We start from the raw sequence: 15,594 nt of genomic DNA on the forward strand, positions 1-15,594 counted from the left end.
AAGAAAACTCAAAGACGTGAATGGTGTATTACATTCTTCCATTTTAATGGAGTGCAGAGTTTCAGGATCTCCACCCATTTCTATCACCTGGTATCACGATGGAGAAGAAATTATCAGTGGACAAAAATATCAGGCCACTCTTACAGACAATACTTGTTCTTTGAAAATAAACTCACTTGTAGGATCAGACAGTGGAAATTACACATGTGAAGCTACTAATGCAGCTGGATCTGATGTATGCAGTGGAACTTTATCAGTAAAAGGTTTGTAGTGAAAGCTTTGAAAATACTGAAAGTAGTGTACCATTCTTTTTTTCTTTATAGTCAAATCTTTATTACATATTGCATACATAGTTTTTTTGTGTAAAGTGAATGTAATAGATGAATCCTCTATATCTTTCGTTTCTATGTTTAGAACCTCCCTCTTTTGAGAAGACTCCTGATCCCTTAGAAGTTTTACCTGGCACCAATGTAACCTTTACAAGTGTCATAAGAGGGACCCCTCCATTCAAAGTTACTTGGTTTAAGGAAAGCAACGTACTACAACCAGGAAGATCCTGCAATATGACACTGAAAAACAATCTTGCAGTACTGGAGCTTTATAATGTAGATGTTTTCCAGGGTGGGGAATATTCTTGCCATGTAATTAATGATGCAGGCAAAGATTCCTGTACAACACATCTTTTTGTAAAAGGTTTGTCCACCTAGTAATTTACTTTCTGACTATAAATGTCCTTGTTTTTTTTATTATTTTAATAACTAATACATCTTCTATTTACTGTAGAACCAGCAGCATTTGTGAAGAAACTGAATGATTGCAGTGTTGAGGCAGGAAAGTCTACAGTTCTGGAATGCACATACATTGGTACCCCACCAATTTCAGTCACATGGCTGAAGGATGGCATAGAAATCACTCAGTCAGAAAAATGTAGCATAACCACCACAGAAAAATCTTGCATACTGGAAATCTTCAGTAACACAAAAGATGATGAAGGAAAATATACTTGTCAAGTTGAGAATGAGGTTGGACAAGATGTTTGCCAAGCTCTTGTATCAATACTAGGTGCGTCATGCTCCTATTTCTTTTTCATTCCTCTTAGTAGAATAACTACTATAATGCTTCATCTTACTCATTGTCATCATTTTGTCCTTTAGAACCACCTTACTTTGTTAAACCCTTGGAACCTGTGGTAGTGACAGTGGGAGAATCTGTATCTTTACAATGCCAAGTTGACGGGTCTCCAGAGATTAAAGTATTTTGGTACAAAGGAGATACAAAGTTAAGATCCACTCCTGCATATGAAATGCACTTCAGCAACAATATTGCTATCCTTCTTTTTAACCAAGTGGATATACATGACAGTGGAACCTACTCTTGCAAAGCAGAGAACAGTGTAGGAGAAGTTTCCACAGTTGCTCTTCTCACTGTTCAAGGTGATCATTTTATTTCATTAGGAGTCATTCTTTGTCTTTGTAGATTTAATTACTTTCTAGTTGTACTAGATATTGTTCATGATTTTTTTTATCCATTCACAAATTGTTGTTGGTAAAATAATGGATATAATTTTCTAATTAAATTCATCTATGCTAATGATTTTGAAAATGTTTAATTTCTGCAGCAGCATGTTTTAATATGAGATCTGTGTCATCCTCAATATTTTCTTGCTACTTTCATCGCTAACTGCAATCTTTCCAATGGCCTTTATTGTATTATACTTATGTTTTGCAGAGCACAAACTTCCTCCTTCCTTTGCTAGAGAATTAAGGGAAATTCAGGAAACAGTTGGCTCACCAGTTACATTTGATTGTCATATAACGGGTTCTGCTCCTATTGAAGTGTCCTGGTATAAAGATGGGGTACTTTTAAAAGATGATTCTAATATCCAAACATCGTTTATAGCTAACGCAGCAACTCTTCGAATTTTGAAAACACAGCAGAATCATGCTGGTCAGTACATTTGCCAAGCTTCTAATTTCCTTGGAACTGCATCTTCTAGTGCCAAGCTCATTCTCAAAGGTTTGTTAATGTTTATATTCTTTTTCTGTTTAAACATAGCTTTATATCCCTATGGAATTATATCTTCTACTTAATATGTATTAAATATGATATTTCCTTTCTTATCTTTGATTGGTTTATACAATGCTGCACTTCTCTCTGAGCCTGTGAGATGGGCACTCGGCACTCTGAAACTCATCTCCTTGTTATAATACATTCAGTTAAGAATATCAATATGACATCATAATTAGGAAGTGTGTTTTTTTTATTATGGCCAAGCATAACATCAGAGATTCATAGGACATTTCAATTAGTGAAACCATACCATGTAACACTTCAACAGTAATCTCTTTCAATACCCAGATGACCTGCCTTGAATAAGATATACAGCATTTCAACTTCAAATTCTTGTAAATATGTATATACCATGTACCCCTTCTTAAAGGTGAGTTGGCCATGAAAGCCTCCTCCCCTCAAATGCAGTATTCTTTAATTTTAAAAAAACCTGCAAGGGGCCGAAACACCCTCCTTCTTCAGTATTAATATCAGTTAATACCATGAGAGAACACTTGATCCATCCTGTTAAAGTCCAAACCACTTCTGTTTTTACCATGTTACGTGATGGATCTTGGCCTCTGACCATTGAAGCTGTCGATAACTACCTCTGACCTCTTTACAGTGGCATCTAGGTGGAGACCAGATTAAAGTGTAAGGGGGTACATTCATCACTCTTGAACAGTTTTCCCTATCTTTGTATGCTGTGTATTCAGGTTGAGGTCATCCCTGTGGTCATCTTTGCTTTACTGTGAAAAGTGTATCTCTTACCCACTACTCCCCTAGCATTGGACATGGGAAGTAGTGGGCAGGAGAGCAATCAGAAAAATGGCTTCTTTGCCTTTATATGGTAGTCTTTTATCCTCACACATCGGCAAAATGTCTGTAGTCCAACAGGCCAAACCTTTTCCTGACAGGAATTCTTCCTAACTTGATTGATGGGTAGTTAACTAAATCTATCTAGCTAAAGGGTTCCTCTGTTTTCTTCCATCCCTCTCCCCCCTTTTCCCATCAGCCCTTATTTCATATTTCCCTGCCACTCTCTGCTATCTCCCCCCCCCCCCCCCCGAGCCTTCTCCCTTTCTCAGTCCCTCTCCCTTTTCTAAATTCTCCATATAACTGCCTCAGCCAGTTTGTGGGCGGTCCACCCTATGATGAGCATGCCTTGCTTCAAATCACTAAAAGAAAATGAATGAATGAATGAGTTAAGATTTAGAAATCCCAAAATGTATTTTTTTTATTTTACATTTTAGAAGGCAAGACTGCTCCTTTCTTTGATATAAAAGCTGTCCCTACTGATGTTCCTGTGGGTGCAGCAGCCGAATTTGAGTGTCATGTCACCGGAACAGAACCAATTAAGATCGTCTGGACAAAAGATAACAAACCAATTCGAAGTGGAGGGAACTATAGGATCACCTTTGAAAACAACACAGCCCACCTGACAGTTTTAAAAGCAGATAAGGGAGATGCTGGACAGTACACTTGTTCTGCCAGTAATGAGGTTGGGAAAGATTCCTGCACAGCCCAGCTCAGGGTGCAAGGTACTTTGGATTCAGTTGCATTATTAAAGCTGAATTTTCTTTCTTATTTTTTAATCTTTGAAAGCTGTATTTTTTAATTCTTTCTTTTGAGTACCAACACACTTACACCTGCTATAGACCAGGTGTAAGTGGTTATGCGTGTTGGCACATAAATGCAGACCTAAGCTAGTATTCTAATAATAAAATCTGGGTGCACAGATGCTGTTATCTAATTTGGTCTTAGAACACTTTGGGGCTCATTTTCAAAACAAAAAAAGTATTAAAAACATCATAAGGTGGCAGAAGGACATTTTCATTCAAAAATGTCCAAGTTGCTATTCTCATCACCCCAATTTTAGACAGTTCGCTTCACAGTTCGTCCAAATTTCAAAGGGGCATGTTTTGGGCAGGAGCTGGGCAGGACCTGGGTGGCACCAAAACATAGATGTTTTCTGCAATAATGGAACAAAATGAAAATGTCTAGAGCTAAAATTAAATCATTTTTGGCTAAACATGTTTCAGTCACAACTAAGTCACCTAAAGATGCCCTAAATAACTGAGGAATCCTTTTACTAAGCTGCAGGAAAAAGAGCCCTGCACTAGTGGTGGGGATAGTTTTTCCGCATACCAGGGCCCTTTTTCCTGCAGCCAGTAAAACCCCACAAAAAATGGCTACACAGTGAGATAACTCTCACTGTGTGGCCATGCAGCAAGGAGCCATTACTGCCACCCACTGAGATGGTGATAAGGGCTCCGGCGCTAACCGGGCGGTATCGGGCAGCGCCACACTAGCCATTTCTGGGGGGTTTCTTTTTTTCTTGGAAATTGCATGCCCTCGGGTGGGACTACCACTGGTGGCCGTGTTGAGCTGGCGGTAGTCCCGAAAGTGCAAGTGGTAAGCCCACGTTGGGCTTACTGCCTCTCTGTAAAAGGATCCCCAAATGACCACTTGAGAGTTTAAGGCATAACCTCCCCTTACTCCCCCAGTGGTCACTGACCTCCTCCCAGCCCCCTAAGATGTGAAAGCGACAGTACACACCAGGCTCTATGAGAGCTACAAATATGATACCATTCCTATTAGAGCAGCAAGCAGGACCCAGGAGTAGCCCAGAGCTCAGTGCAGTGGATTGTAGAGAAGAGCACCCAGGCCCATATCCCACATCAATTAGTAAGCTTGTGGTGGATCATGTGAGCCCTCCAAAAAAGCTAAATACCTACTGTACCTACATATAGGTGTCACCTGCAAACTTGAGAGCTATTATAGTGGTGTACAGTAAGGTACAGTAGGTATTTTTCTGCTCCTGAAGGGGTTTTCATCATACAATGTGAGGGGTTTGGGTGAGGTGTACTCCTGAGACCTTTTATGTGAAATCCACTGCAGTGCCCCAGGCTTCCCCATTGCTCTGCTTGGATGTCTGTTAAGAATGATGGCCCCCAGAAATCCCAATGGCTCGTTTTGGGGTCTTTTTTCTCTTGGATATTTTATTTTACAAAATGGTCCCAAAAGAAAAACGCACCAAGCACAAAATGTTTATAAAAAGGTCATTTTTTAAACAAAAAGATGGATGTTTTTCAAGATAGTAAATGTCTATGTTCAGTGATCAGTTTTTGGACATTTGTATAAAAACATCCAAAATCAGACTTAGATGTTTTATCAAAAATACCCCTCTATATTTTGGCGCTTGACTTGGTGCACAGTTTCTAGAATTGCCTCCACAAAGTCACTACTGAGAAAAAGGAGTTAGGCATCATAGTGACAATATATTGAAATCTTCTGCTCCATATATGGTCACAGCCAAAAATTCAAACAGAACATGAGGGATTATTAACAAAGGAATAAAGAATAAAACAAAGAGTATCATAGTGCATTTTTATCACTTCATGATTGGACTGCACCTTGAGTACTGTGTGCAATTCTGGTTACCGCATCTCAAAAAAGATAAAGTGAAACTGGAAAAGGTTCAGAGAAGGGTGATCAAAATAATTAAGGGGATGAAACAACTCTCATATGAGGAAAAGCTAAAGTCGTTAGGATTCTTCAGTTTGAAGAAGAGATGGCTGAAGATGATAGAGAGATGATAGAGATTTATAAAATCTTGAATGAAGTGGCACAAGTAAATGTGAATCGATTGTTTACTCTTTCAAAAAGTACAAAGACTAGGGGGACACTCCATGAATTTATGTAGCACATGTAAAACAAATAGGAGAAAATATTTTTTCCACTGAATGTGTAGTTAAGCTCTGGAACTCACTGTTGGAGCAAGTGGTAAAAGAAGTTAATGCTATTGAGTTTAAAAAAGGTTTGGACAAATTCCTGCAGGAAAAGTCCATAAACCAATTATTAACGTAGACCTAGGGAAAGCCACTACTTATCCCTGTGGTTAAGAAGCATAGATGTTTGCTTCCAGACACATGTGACCTGGACTGGTCTCTATTAGATGAACCCTTTGTCAGACCCAATATGTTCTTTAGTTCCAAATGTGTTATTTTCTAAGGGGCCCATTAATTAAAGGGTTGGTGCATGGCAATGGGCTTGCCGCATGCCAATCCAGAACTACCAGTGGGCAACCTCAGGAGCCCATCAGTAGTTCCCACCCCCAGCGCATACCATTTCCGGCGCTATAGGAATTTTTAAAATTTTTGTAGAGCTGGAAGTTAACCGTTGGTAATCAGGCAACACCGCGTACTGCCCGGTTACCACTGGGTTAGCACAGGAGCCCCTACTGCCATGTCAACGGATGGTGGTAAGGGCTCCCCACCAAAATGACCATGCAGTAAGTGGTTCACTTACCACACGGCTATTTCTTTTCGTCAAAAATGGACAGCCTTTTACCACTGTGGTAAAAGGGGGCCTCAGCACATCAAAAACACATACAGCATAGTAAAAGTGTCCCTAAAATCTTTACTCCTTTTCTGTGGAAATATTCTACAGAAAGCAGGGTCCTAAATATTCAAAATAGGTTTTAAAACAATATATCACTTCCAAAGAAACTGTGCACTAGGAACCACAAAGTAATATTTTTCATTTGATTTGCTGAGAAGGAAAGACTGTAACGCCTTAAATTTGGCTTTATTTTTTATGCTTTCACTCTGCCTGAAATATATGTTTATTGCTTCAGTAATCCAAACAATTATTTCATATTACACAAAAGCTTATTTTTTATTCAGTATCATTGCATCAGTATTTTCTTTTGCTTTATAGAACCACCGAGGTTTGTAAAGAAGTTAGAAGCTTCCAGAGTTGTAAGACAGGGTGACTCAGCTGAGTTCCAGTGCAAAATAAGTGGATCCCCAGAAATCAGAGCAGTATGGTACAAGAATGAGAGTGAAATTCAAGCCAGTAAAAAGTACAGAATGTCATTTGTTGATTTGGTGGCAGTGCTTGAAATTACTGATGCTACCATTGAAGACAGTGGAGATTACACCTGTGAGGCGCACAACAGTGCTGGTAGCGCAAACTCTAGCATCGCCTTAAAAGTAAAAGGTCAGAACTGATTTACAGCACTGCTTATTCTTAATTTTCTACCATGCTTCATGTTTTTGTCAATGTAAACTTTTTTCTAATTCTTGAAGTGGAAAGGCAAATTATCTTTTCAAAGTTGTAGTGAAAAATCATTATCGATGTGTGACTTAAATGTTAGAAACCAATGATTACTTCTTTATTAACATTTTTGCAGTGTGGCCTAAACCAGTGTGCTATGTATAAATTTGAATGATAGAAATATAACAGAAAATAAATAAAAATAAATATGATGAACTCTGTTGAGGTTGAGGATGCTAAAGAAACAGCATTTACAGCTCCTAGGAAGGAGGCAGATGTGGTTATTGCTTATGAGTAACAATAAGTTGCTGGATTCAAGGCCATGATTGTAAGATTCTGAAGGGGCTATATTGATTTGTCCCCAGCTGAGGGCTTTTACTGCAAAAACCAGTATCAGTGTCTTCATATGGGGAGAGGCAGGAAAGAGATAGTAGATTGGGTGGAGAATTTCAAGGCAATTGTGAAAGAATACTCATGGCACTAGGATCCAGCACTGGTTACAACTGAGTTGGAACTTGAAAGGATGAGAAGAAAATGACCAGGACCAAAACATATGTGAATTTATTAGTAGGTGATGGAGAGCCATGAATAGATAGGGATACCCATTTCTTTTTTTGATGGTATTTCTTTAATCACAATTATATGAAGGCATGATCATTGAAATCAGCATTGACATAGCCAAATAATTTTGTACATCTGAACAAGATACTTTCAGATGTCAGTAATTCTTCTGTATTACCAACTTTCTCTAGATTTGGATTAACAGTCTGGAGATAGGAAGTTAAATATCCCTGTCCCAATCCAGTCAGCCAACCAGAAACTTTATTATATTACCGTTGTACCACTCTTTTATTTCTATTAATACTTTAAATTTCCATTGTTTATTTTTAGAACCTCCTGTTTTCATCAAAAAACCAGAGTCAGTTGAGGCTTTGAAGGGAACTGATGTGATCCTTGAATGTGAGCTTCTGGGCACGCCTCCTTTTAAAGTTTTATGGCAAAAAGATAGGAAAGAACTTAAAAGTAGCAAGAAATACAAGATTATATCTGAGAACCTCCTTACCAGTATTCACATTCTGAACATCAGTATTTCAGACATTGGTGAATATCAATGTAAGGTGTTGAATGAGGTTGGAAGTGATATTTGTACTGCCTCTGTTGCATTAAAAGGTTAGTATATACTATTCTTTCCTCTTCCTAAATTTTTAGTACTATGATGCTCTTATTTTGCTTCTTTGATATGTATGTGTGACCTCGTCTTTTCTTCTTCAGAACCACCAAGATTTGTGAAGAAGATCAGTAATCTCACTGCTATGGTTGGAGAACCAGCTGAGTTGCAAGCTACTATTGAAGGCACCCAACCAATTTCTGTTCTTTGGCTAAAAGACAAAGAGATACTCACAGAAAGTGAAAATATCCGAATGTCACATGTAGGAAAAGTTGTAACTCTGCAGTTTAGAGAGACAGAGCCAGAGAATGCAGGAAAATATACCTGTCAGATCAAGAATGACGCTGGAGTACAGGAGTGCTTTGCTGCTTTGTCAGTTTTAGGTTGGTTGCAAGTCAAAAATACTTTATATCTTATAGTAGTCTGTTAGAAACATCTCAAATAGGTTACCCTGTATTATATGCTAATACATATTTCAGCTTCTTCCTTATTTTGAAAGATAAGTACATGTTACATTTCCTTTCAGAACCTGCAAGGATTGTAGAGGGAGCAGAACCAACCAGAGTCACTGCAGGAGAAACTTGCACATTGGAGTGTACAATAGCAGGGTCTCCAGAACTTACTACTAAATGGCTTAAGGATGGAAGACAACTGAAAACTGATCAAAAATACAAAATTAGCTTCACAAACAAAGTGGCTTCACTTAAAATACTCTCTTGTGGAAAGGGAGACCGTGGGGAATATACATTTGAAGTGAGCAACACAGTTGGTAAAAGCAGTTGCACAGTCTCCGTTGATGTTTCAGGTCAGTTGGTAAACTTCTCTTCACCTTATTTTAGAAATATTTTAATATTAAATTATGAACTAGATGGTACAGCAAAATATGGCATATTAATGCAACCTTAAGTAAGGAGACTGTTTTCAACTAGTCTGCAAATAGTACAAATGTGTCTCCTGCTGGAAAGATAGGATAGGGAGTCACTGAAGGAAGGGTAAAAGCCTCACTTTGAAATGATTTCCTTGCATTTCTCTCTTTCTTTTACTGTTTAGATCGTATTATTCCTCCATCTTTCACAAGAAAACTCAAAGACGTGAATGGTGTATTACATTCTTCCATTTTAATGGAATGCAAAGTTTCAGGATCTCCACCCATTTCTATCACCTGGTATCATGATGAAGAGGAAATTGTCAGTGGACCAAAATATCAGGCCACTCTTACAGACAATACTTGTTCTTTGAAAATAAACTCACTTGTAGGATCAGACAGTGGAAATTATACATGTGAAGCTACTAATACTGCTGGTTCTGATGACTGCAGTGCAGCCTTATCAGTAAAAGGTTTGTAATAAAACTTTGAAAATGCTTAAGTGGTATGCCAGCAATTAAATAACTTTTTACTTTATATTCAAATCTTTATTATATATTGCAAAAATAGTGATTATGTGTATATATTATTGCAATCCTAAAAATAGACCGCTAAATGTTATAGATGAATCCTTTTTATCTTTCTTTTCTGTGTTCAGAACCTCCCTCTTTTGAGAAGACTCCTGAACCCTTAGAAGTTTTACCTGGCACCAATGTAACCTTTACAAGTGTCATAAGAGGAACCCCTCCATTCAAAGTTACCTGGTTTAAGGACAGCAACATATTACAACCAGGAAGAACCTGCAATATCACACTGAAAAATAATCTTGCAGTATTGGAGCTTTATAATGTAGAGGTTTTCCAGGGTGGGGAATATTCTTGTCAAGTAACTAATGAAGCAGGCAAAGATTCCTGTACAACACATCTTTCTGTAAAAGGTTTGTCCATATAATAATTTATCTTCTGACTGTATATGTGCTTGGATTTGTATTATTTTAATAAATAACCCATCTTCTATCTTTACTATAGAACCTGCAACATTTGTGAAGAAACTTAATGATCACAGTGTTGAGGCAGGAAAGTCTATAATTCTGGAATGCACATATGTTGGTTCACCACCAATTTCAGTCACATGGCTGAAGGATGGCATAGAAATCACTCAATCAGAAAAATGTAGCATAACCACCACAGAAAAATCTTGCATACTGGAAATCTTCAGTAACACAAAAGATGATGAAGGAGAATACTCTTGTCAAATTGAAAATGACGTTGGACAAGATGCATGCCAAGCTCTTGTATCAATACAAGGTGTGCCATCCTTATATTCATTTTTATTCCTCTTAGCAGAATATCTGCTGTAATGCTTCATCTTACTCATTCTAATAATTTTGTCCTTTAGAACCACCTTATTTTGTTAAACCCTTGGAACCTGTGATGGTGACAATTGGAGATTCTGCATCTTTACAATGCCAAATTGATGGGACTCCAGAAATTAAAGTATCTTGGTACAAAGGAGATATGAAATTAAGATCCACTCCTGCGTATGATATACATTTCAGGAACAATGTTGCTATCCTGGCTTTCAACCAAGTGGATACAAATGACAGTGGAGTATATTCTTGCAAAGCAGAGAACAGCGTAGGAGAAGCATCCACAGTGGCTATTTTAACTGTTCAAGGTGCTTATTTTATTTTATTAGAAGTCATTCTTTATCTATGAAGGTTTCATTGGTTTTTAATTACTTTATTTTGTGGGTGTTCTTCATATTTTTTATCTCTGCACAGATTGTAAAATGAAGAGTAGATCTTTCTAATGAAAGTAATCAACCTTAATAATTTTCAAAAGATTTTTCTATACAGCAAAGTGATTCAAAAGAAGAAATTTTCTTTTATTTTTTTATTTTTATATAGTGTTTGTGCCATTGTCATTATTTTCTTTCTTCTGTTTCCATTGCTATCTGGAAATCTTTCAGGAAACTTTACTGTATTACACTTGTGGTTTTTTTTTCCAGAGCGTAAACTTCCACCTTCCTTTGCAAGAGAGTTAAGGGAAATTCAGGAAACAGTTGGCTCACCAGTTACATTTGATTGTCACATAATGGGTTCTGCTCCTATTGAAGTATCCTGGTATAAAGATGGCGTACTTTTAAAAGATGATTCTAATATCCAAACATCATTCATAGCTAATGTAGCAGCTCTTCGAATTTTGAAAACGCAGCAGAATCATGTTGGTCAGTACATTTGCCAAGCTTCTAATTTCCTTGGAACTGCTTCTTCTAGTGCCAAGCTCATTCTTAAAGGTTTGTTAGTCTTTAAATTATTTTTCTTTTTTTAACATGTTTGTTTTTGTATGGAATTAAGGGCCTCTTTTATCAAGCCATACTAGCGGGTCCCACACGGCAGTGCCCACAGAGCCCACTTATCAGCATTACCGCACTGGGAGCCACTAGCACAGCTTGATATAAAAGAGGTCCTAAATCTTCTACTTTAATATGTGTTAACAGTGGCAACAATTTTAAATTTCACACCAACATTATGGAACACTCTTCCCCAATCTTAGAGGTAAAAATAAATTTAAAAGTCTTAAAGTGGAACCGATGATTTTATTGATTTCTGATTACGCTTTCAGTGAAAGGAAACTGACTGATGTGCAGGGCTGCAGATGAGAATTAATAGCAATGTCTTTATCCTTCCTTTATTTTTTTATTGAATTTTAAATACTTTTTACTTTGTTTTATTGTATAGTTATTTGTATTTTTGTAAACCATTCTGCCTTTTTTTTTTGGATAAGCATTACACTAAAGGGCTCATTTTCAAAACAGAAAAACATCCAAAAAGTGTCACAAAGCTGCATTTGGTCAAATTTATTCTCAAAATGTCCAAATCAGTATTTTTGAAACCTATTTTGCAGACATTTATCTATGCAATTTGTCTGCAGTGCATCCAAATCACAAAGGGTTGTGTCAGGGTGTTTTGGGGGCAGTATTAGTGCTTAGGATGCCCCTAACACTTAGACGATTTATAGCCTTAATGGAACAAAATGAAAACATCTAGGGCTAAAACTTCAATGTTTTGATCTAGACCAGTTATTAGAACAATAAGGGACAAAAAGGTGCCCTAAATGATCAGATAACCATTGGAGGGAATCAAGGATGACCCCCCCCCCCATACTCCCCCAGTGGTCACTGACCCCCTTCCACTCCCAAGATGTGAATAAAAATAGTACTTACCAGCCTCTATGACAACTTCAGATGTTATCGCTAGTTCTATTAGAGCAGCAAGCAAGTCCCTGGAGTAGTGTAGTGGTCAGTGCAGTGTTCTATAGAGAAGAATGTCCCAGGCCCATATCTCACTGCACCTGTCATACTTGTGCTGGAAACTGTGAGCCCTCCAAAACTCGCCAAAAACCTACTGTACCTACATATAGTTGACCCCTTCACCTATAAGGGCTATTGTATTGGTGTACATTGGGGGAAGTGTGTTTTGGGTGGGTTTCAGAGGGCTCAGCAGACAAGATAAGGGGGTAATAGTAAGATGTGTACCTGGGAGTTTTGATATGAAGTCCACAGCAGTGCCCCCTAGGGTGCACCATTGCTCTCCTGGGATGTCTGTGTGGCTAGTCTGCTAAGATTGTTGGCTTCTCCTTCATCCCAACAGCTTGATTTTTTGCGTTTTGCACTTGGACCTTTTTATTTCAAAAATGGACCAAAAAGACAAACGCAGAGAGCAGAAAACCATCTAGCATGTGATCATTTTTGAGAAAAAAAATGGAAGTTTTGCTGTTTCAAAAATGGCTATATTATCTATTTGGATTTGGGATGTTTAGCACAAACTGCCGAATTCTATATATTGCGCCTTAAGTTCTGCGCCAAAATCCAAGCATATTCTATAACAATACGCATTACTTGATTGACATATCAAAACAATCATCATTTTAAACAGCACTTAACAAACAATAATGAGCACTAATTGGCAATAATTAAAATGCATGCATATTCTGTAATGCAAAGCGCCTAAATTCTAATGAACAGAGCCAAAAAGAGGCATGGTTATGGGTGTGGAAATGGGTGTTTTGTGGGTGTTCCAAAACTTACGCACAGTGGAGGAGTAGCCTAGTGGTTAGGGTGGTGGACTTTGGTCCTGGGGAACTGAGGAACTGAGTTTGATTCCCAGCACAGACAGCTCCTTGTGACTCTGGGCAAGTCACTTAACCCTCCATTGCCTGCCGCATTGAGCCTGCCATGAGTGGGAAAGCGCGGGGTACAAATGTAACAAAAATAAATAAATAAAAAATATGTCCCTCTGCACCTAACTTTACACGACAGTATTTACATCACATTTTCCTTGGTGTAAATGGATACGCTTAGTTCTAGGTGATGGGATAGCAACCAAGCATATTCTGTATACTGTGCCTAAATCAAGATGCCTCTTATAGAATACACTTAAATGGAAATTTAATCCTTGTGGATTTTTAGGCGCCATATATAGAATCTAGCCCAAAACGTCCAAAGTCCGACAGCCAAAATTTGAAAATGCCCCTCCTTATATGTTAATAAACATAAATATGTATCTTTTGATAGATATACAATACTTCCTCTTCTCCTGAAGCCTGTGGGCTGGGCCATTCACTAAGAAAAAAAGAATGCATTAATTAATGAAGTAAAATATAGACATCCCAATATGTATTTTTTTATCTTATATTTTAGAAGGCAAGACTGCTCCTTTCTTTGATATAAAAGCTGTCCCTACTGATGTTCCTGTGGGTGCAGCAGCCGAATTTGAGTGTCATGTCATCGGAACAGAACCAATTAAGATCGTCTGGACAAAAGATAACAAACCACTTCGAAGTGGAGGAAACTACAGGATCACCTTTGAAAACAACACAGCCCACCTGACAGTTCTAAAAGTAGATAAGGGAGATGCTGGACAGTACACTTGCTCTGCCAGTAATGAGGTTGGGAAAGATTCCTGCACAGCCCAGCTCAGGGTGCAAGGTACTTTTGCTTTAGATGATACCTTTTTTATTGGACATAACTTATTTTATTTTATTTTCCATGTTTTAAAACTGATGTCAGTGCCAACATATCCTCCTTTAGTTCCAAATGTGCTATTTTCTGAAATCTGTAACTTTTTCTTTGGAAAGGTTCTCCGTAAAGCAGAGCCCTAAATATTCAAAACTGGTTTGAAAAGAATATATTACTTCTGAAGAAATAGCTTAATATGAGGCAGAAATTAATTCTTTTCTTTTGAGTTGCTAAGAAAGAAAAGATATAATTCATCCAAATTCGACTTCATTTTTTATGTTCTTCTAACCACTTCCAAGTTTTTACTGTGCATAAATATATTTTTACTTTTGTTTTCAGTAATATAAAGAATTATTTCATACTTCACAAAAGCTTATATCTCTTATTCAGTTTCATTGGATAGGTGTTTTCTTTTGCTTTACAGAACCACCGAAATTTGTTAAGAAGTTAGAAGCTTCCAGAGTTGTGAAACAGGGAGACTCAACTGAGTTCCATTGCAAAATAAGTGGATCCCCAGAAATCAAAGCCATTTGGTACAAGAATGAGAGTGAAATTCGAGCCAGTAAAAAGTACAGAATGTCATTTGTTGATCTGATGGCAGTTCTTGAAATTACTGATGCTACCATTGAAGACAGTGGAGATTACACCTGTGAGGCACACAACAGTTATGGTAGAGCAAGCTCTAGCATCGCCTTAAAAGTAAAAGGTCAGAACTGATTCACAGCACCTCCTATTCTTAATTTTCTACCATGCTTCTAGACTTTTAATTTTCTACTATACTTCAAGTTTTTGCCACTGTAACCTTCTTTCTGTGCCTTAAAGTGGAAAGGAAGCTATCTTTTCAAAGTTATATTGATGAATCATCATTAATTCATGACTTAAATGTAGGAAATCAATAATTAGTTATTTATTAACATATTTGTAGTGTGCCCTAAACCAAGAAGCCATAGATAAATTTGAATAATAGAAAAATATTAGAAAATAAATATATAATAAATATGATGAACTCCATTGAGGTTGAGGATGCTATTTTATGTTAACCCCAGTTATTAGTAACCATAGGTCTCATTGCACAAAACGAATCCTGTGCTAAAAGATCACAGGTTAATGCATTTGAACAGTACCCCACTTTGCTAACACTGCCCCTCAGTAAGCTGGTATTGGGGGAGGGGCAGGAAAGAGATTCTAAAATAAGTCAAGACCCTCTGGGCAGTTGTAAATGAATATTCATGGCAACATGATCCCAGTAAACATAGTACTCATTACAATTGATCTGGAAGATGAAAAGAACAGGATGAAACTACCAGGACCAAAACAAATAAGAATTTATCAGTACATAATGGAGAACTATGAAAAAAATAAGGATACCCATTATGTGTTTTAAGGGTATTTGTTTAATCACAACCATGTGATGACAAATTAATTGAAA

At 37.5% G+C, this 15,594-nt stretch overlaps 1 protein-coding gene across 1 annotated transcript in view; it reads left to right on the forward strand.

The window, feature by feature from the left end:
* The window catches only part of TTN (titin), a 470,266-nt gene that overhangs the window by 183,788 nt on the left and 270,884 nt on the right, over window positions 1-15,594 (forward strand). Inside the window, exons 92-104 of the mRNA XM_030210848.1 lie at window positions 1,729-2,016; window positions 3,303-3,590; window positions 6,772-7,053; window positions 8,002-8,280; window positions 8,383-8,661; window positions 8,805-9,083; window positions 9,329-9,616; window positions 9,802-10,080; window positions 10,172-10,450; window positions 10,542-10,820; window positions 11,154-11,441; window positions 13,848-14,135; window positions 14,590-14,871. Coding sequence (XP_030066708.1) covers window positions 1,729-2,016; window positions 3,303-3,590; window positions 6,772-7,053; window positions 8,002-8,280; window positions 8,383-8,661; window positions 8,805-9,083; window positions 9,329-9,616; window positions 9,802-10,080; window positions 10,172-10,450; window positions 10,542-10,820; window positions 11,154-11,441; window positions 13,848-14,135; window positions 14,590-14,871 — 3,678 coding nt within the window. The remainder of the gene's footprint in view (window positions 1-1,728; window positions 2,017-3,302; window positions 3,591-6,771; window positions 7,054-8,001; window positions 8,281-8,382; window positions 8,662-8,804; window positions 9,084-9,328; window positions 9,617-9,801; window positions 10,081-10,171; window positions 10,451-10,541; window positions 10,821-11,153; window positions 11,442-13,847; window positions 14,136-14,589; window positions 14,872-15,594) is intronic.

The sequence above is a fragment of the Microcaecilia unicolor genome, chromosome 7, assembly GCF_901765095.1.
Source record: "Microcaecilia unicolor chromosome 7, aMicUni1.1, whole genome shotgun sequence".
NCBI classification, from domain to species: Eukaryota; Metazoa; Chordata; class Amphibia; order Gymnophiona; family Siphonopidae; genus Microcaecilia; species Microcaecilia unicolor.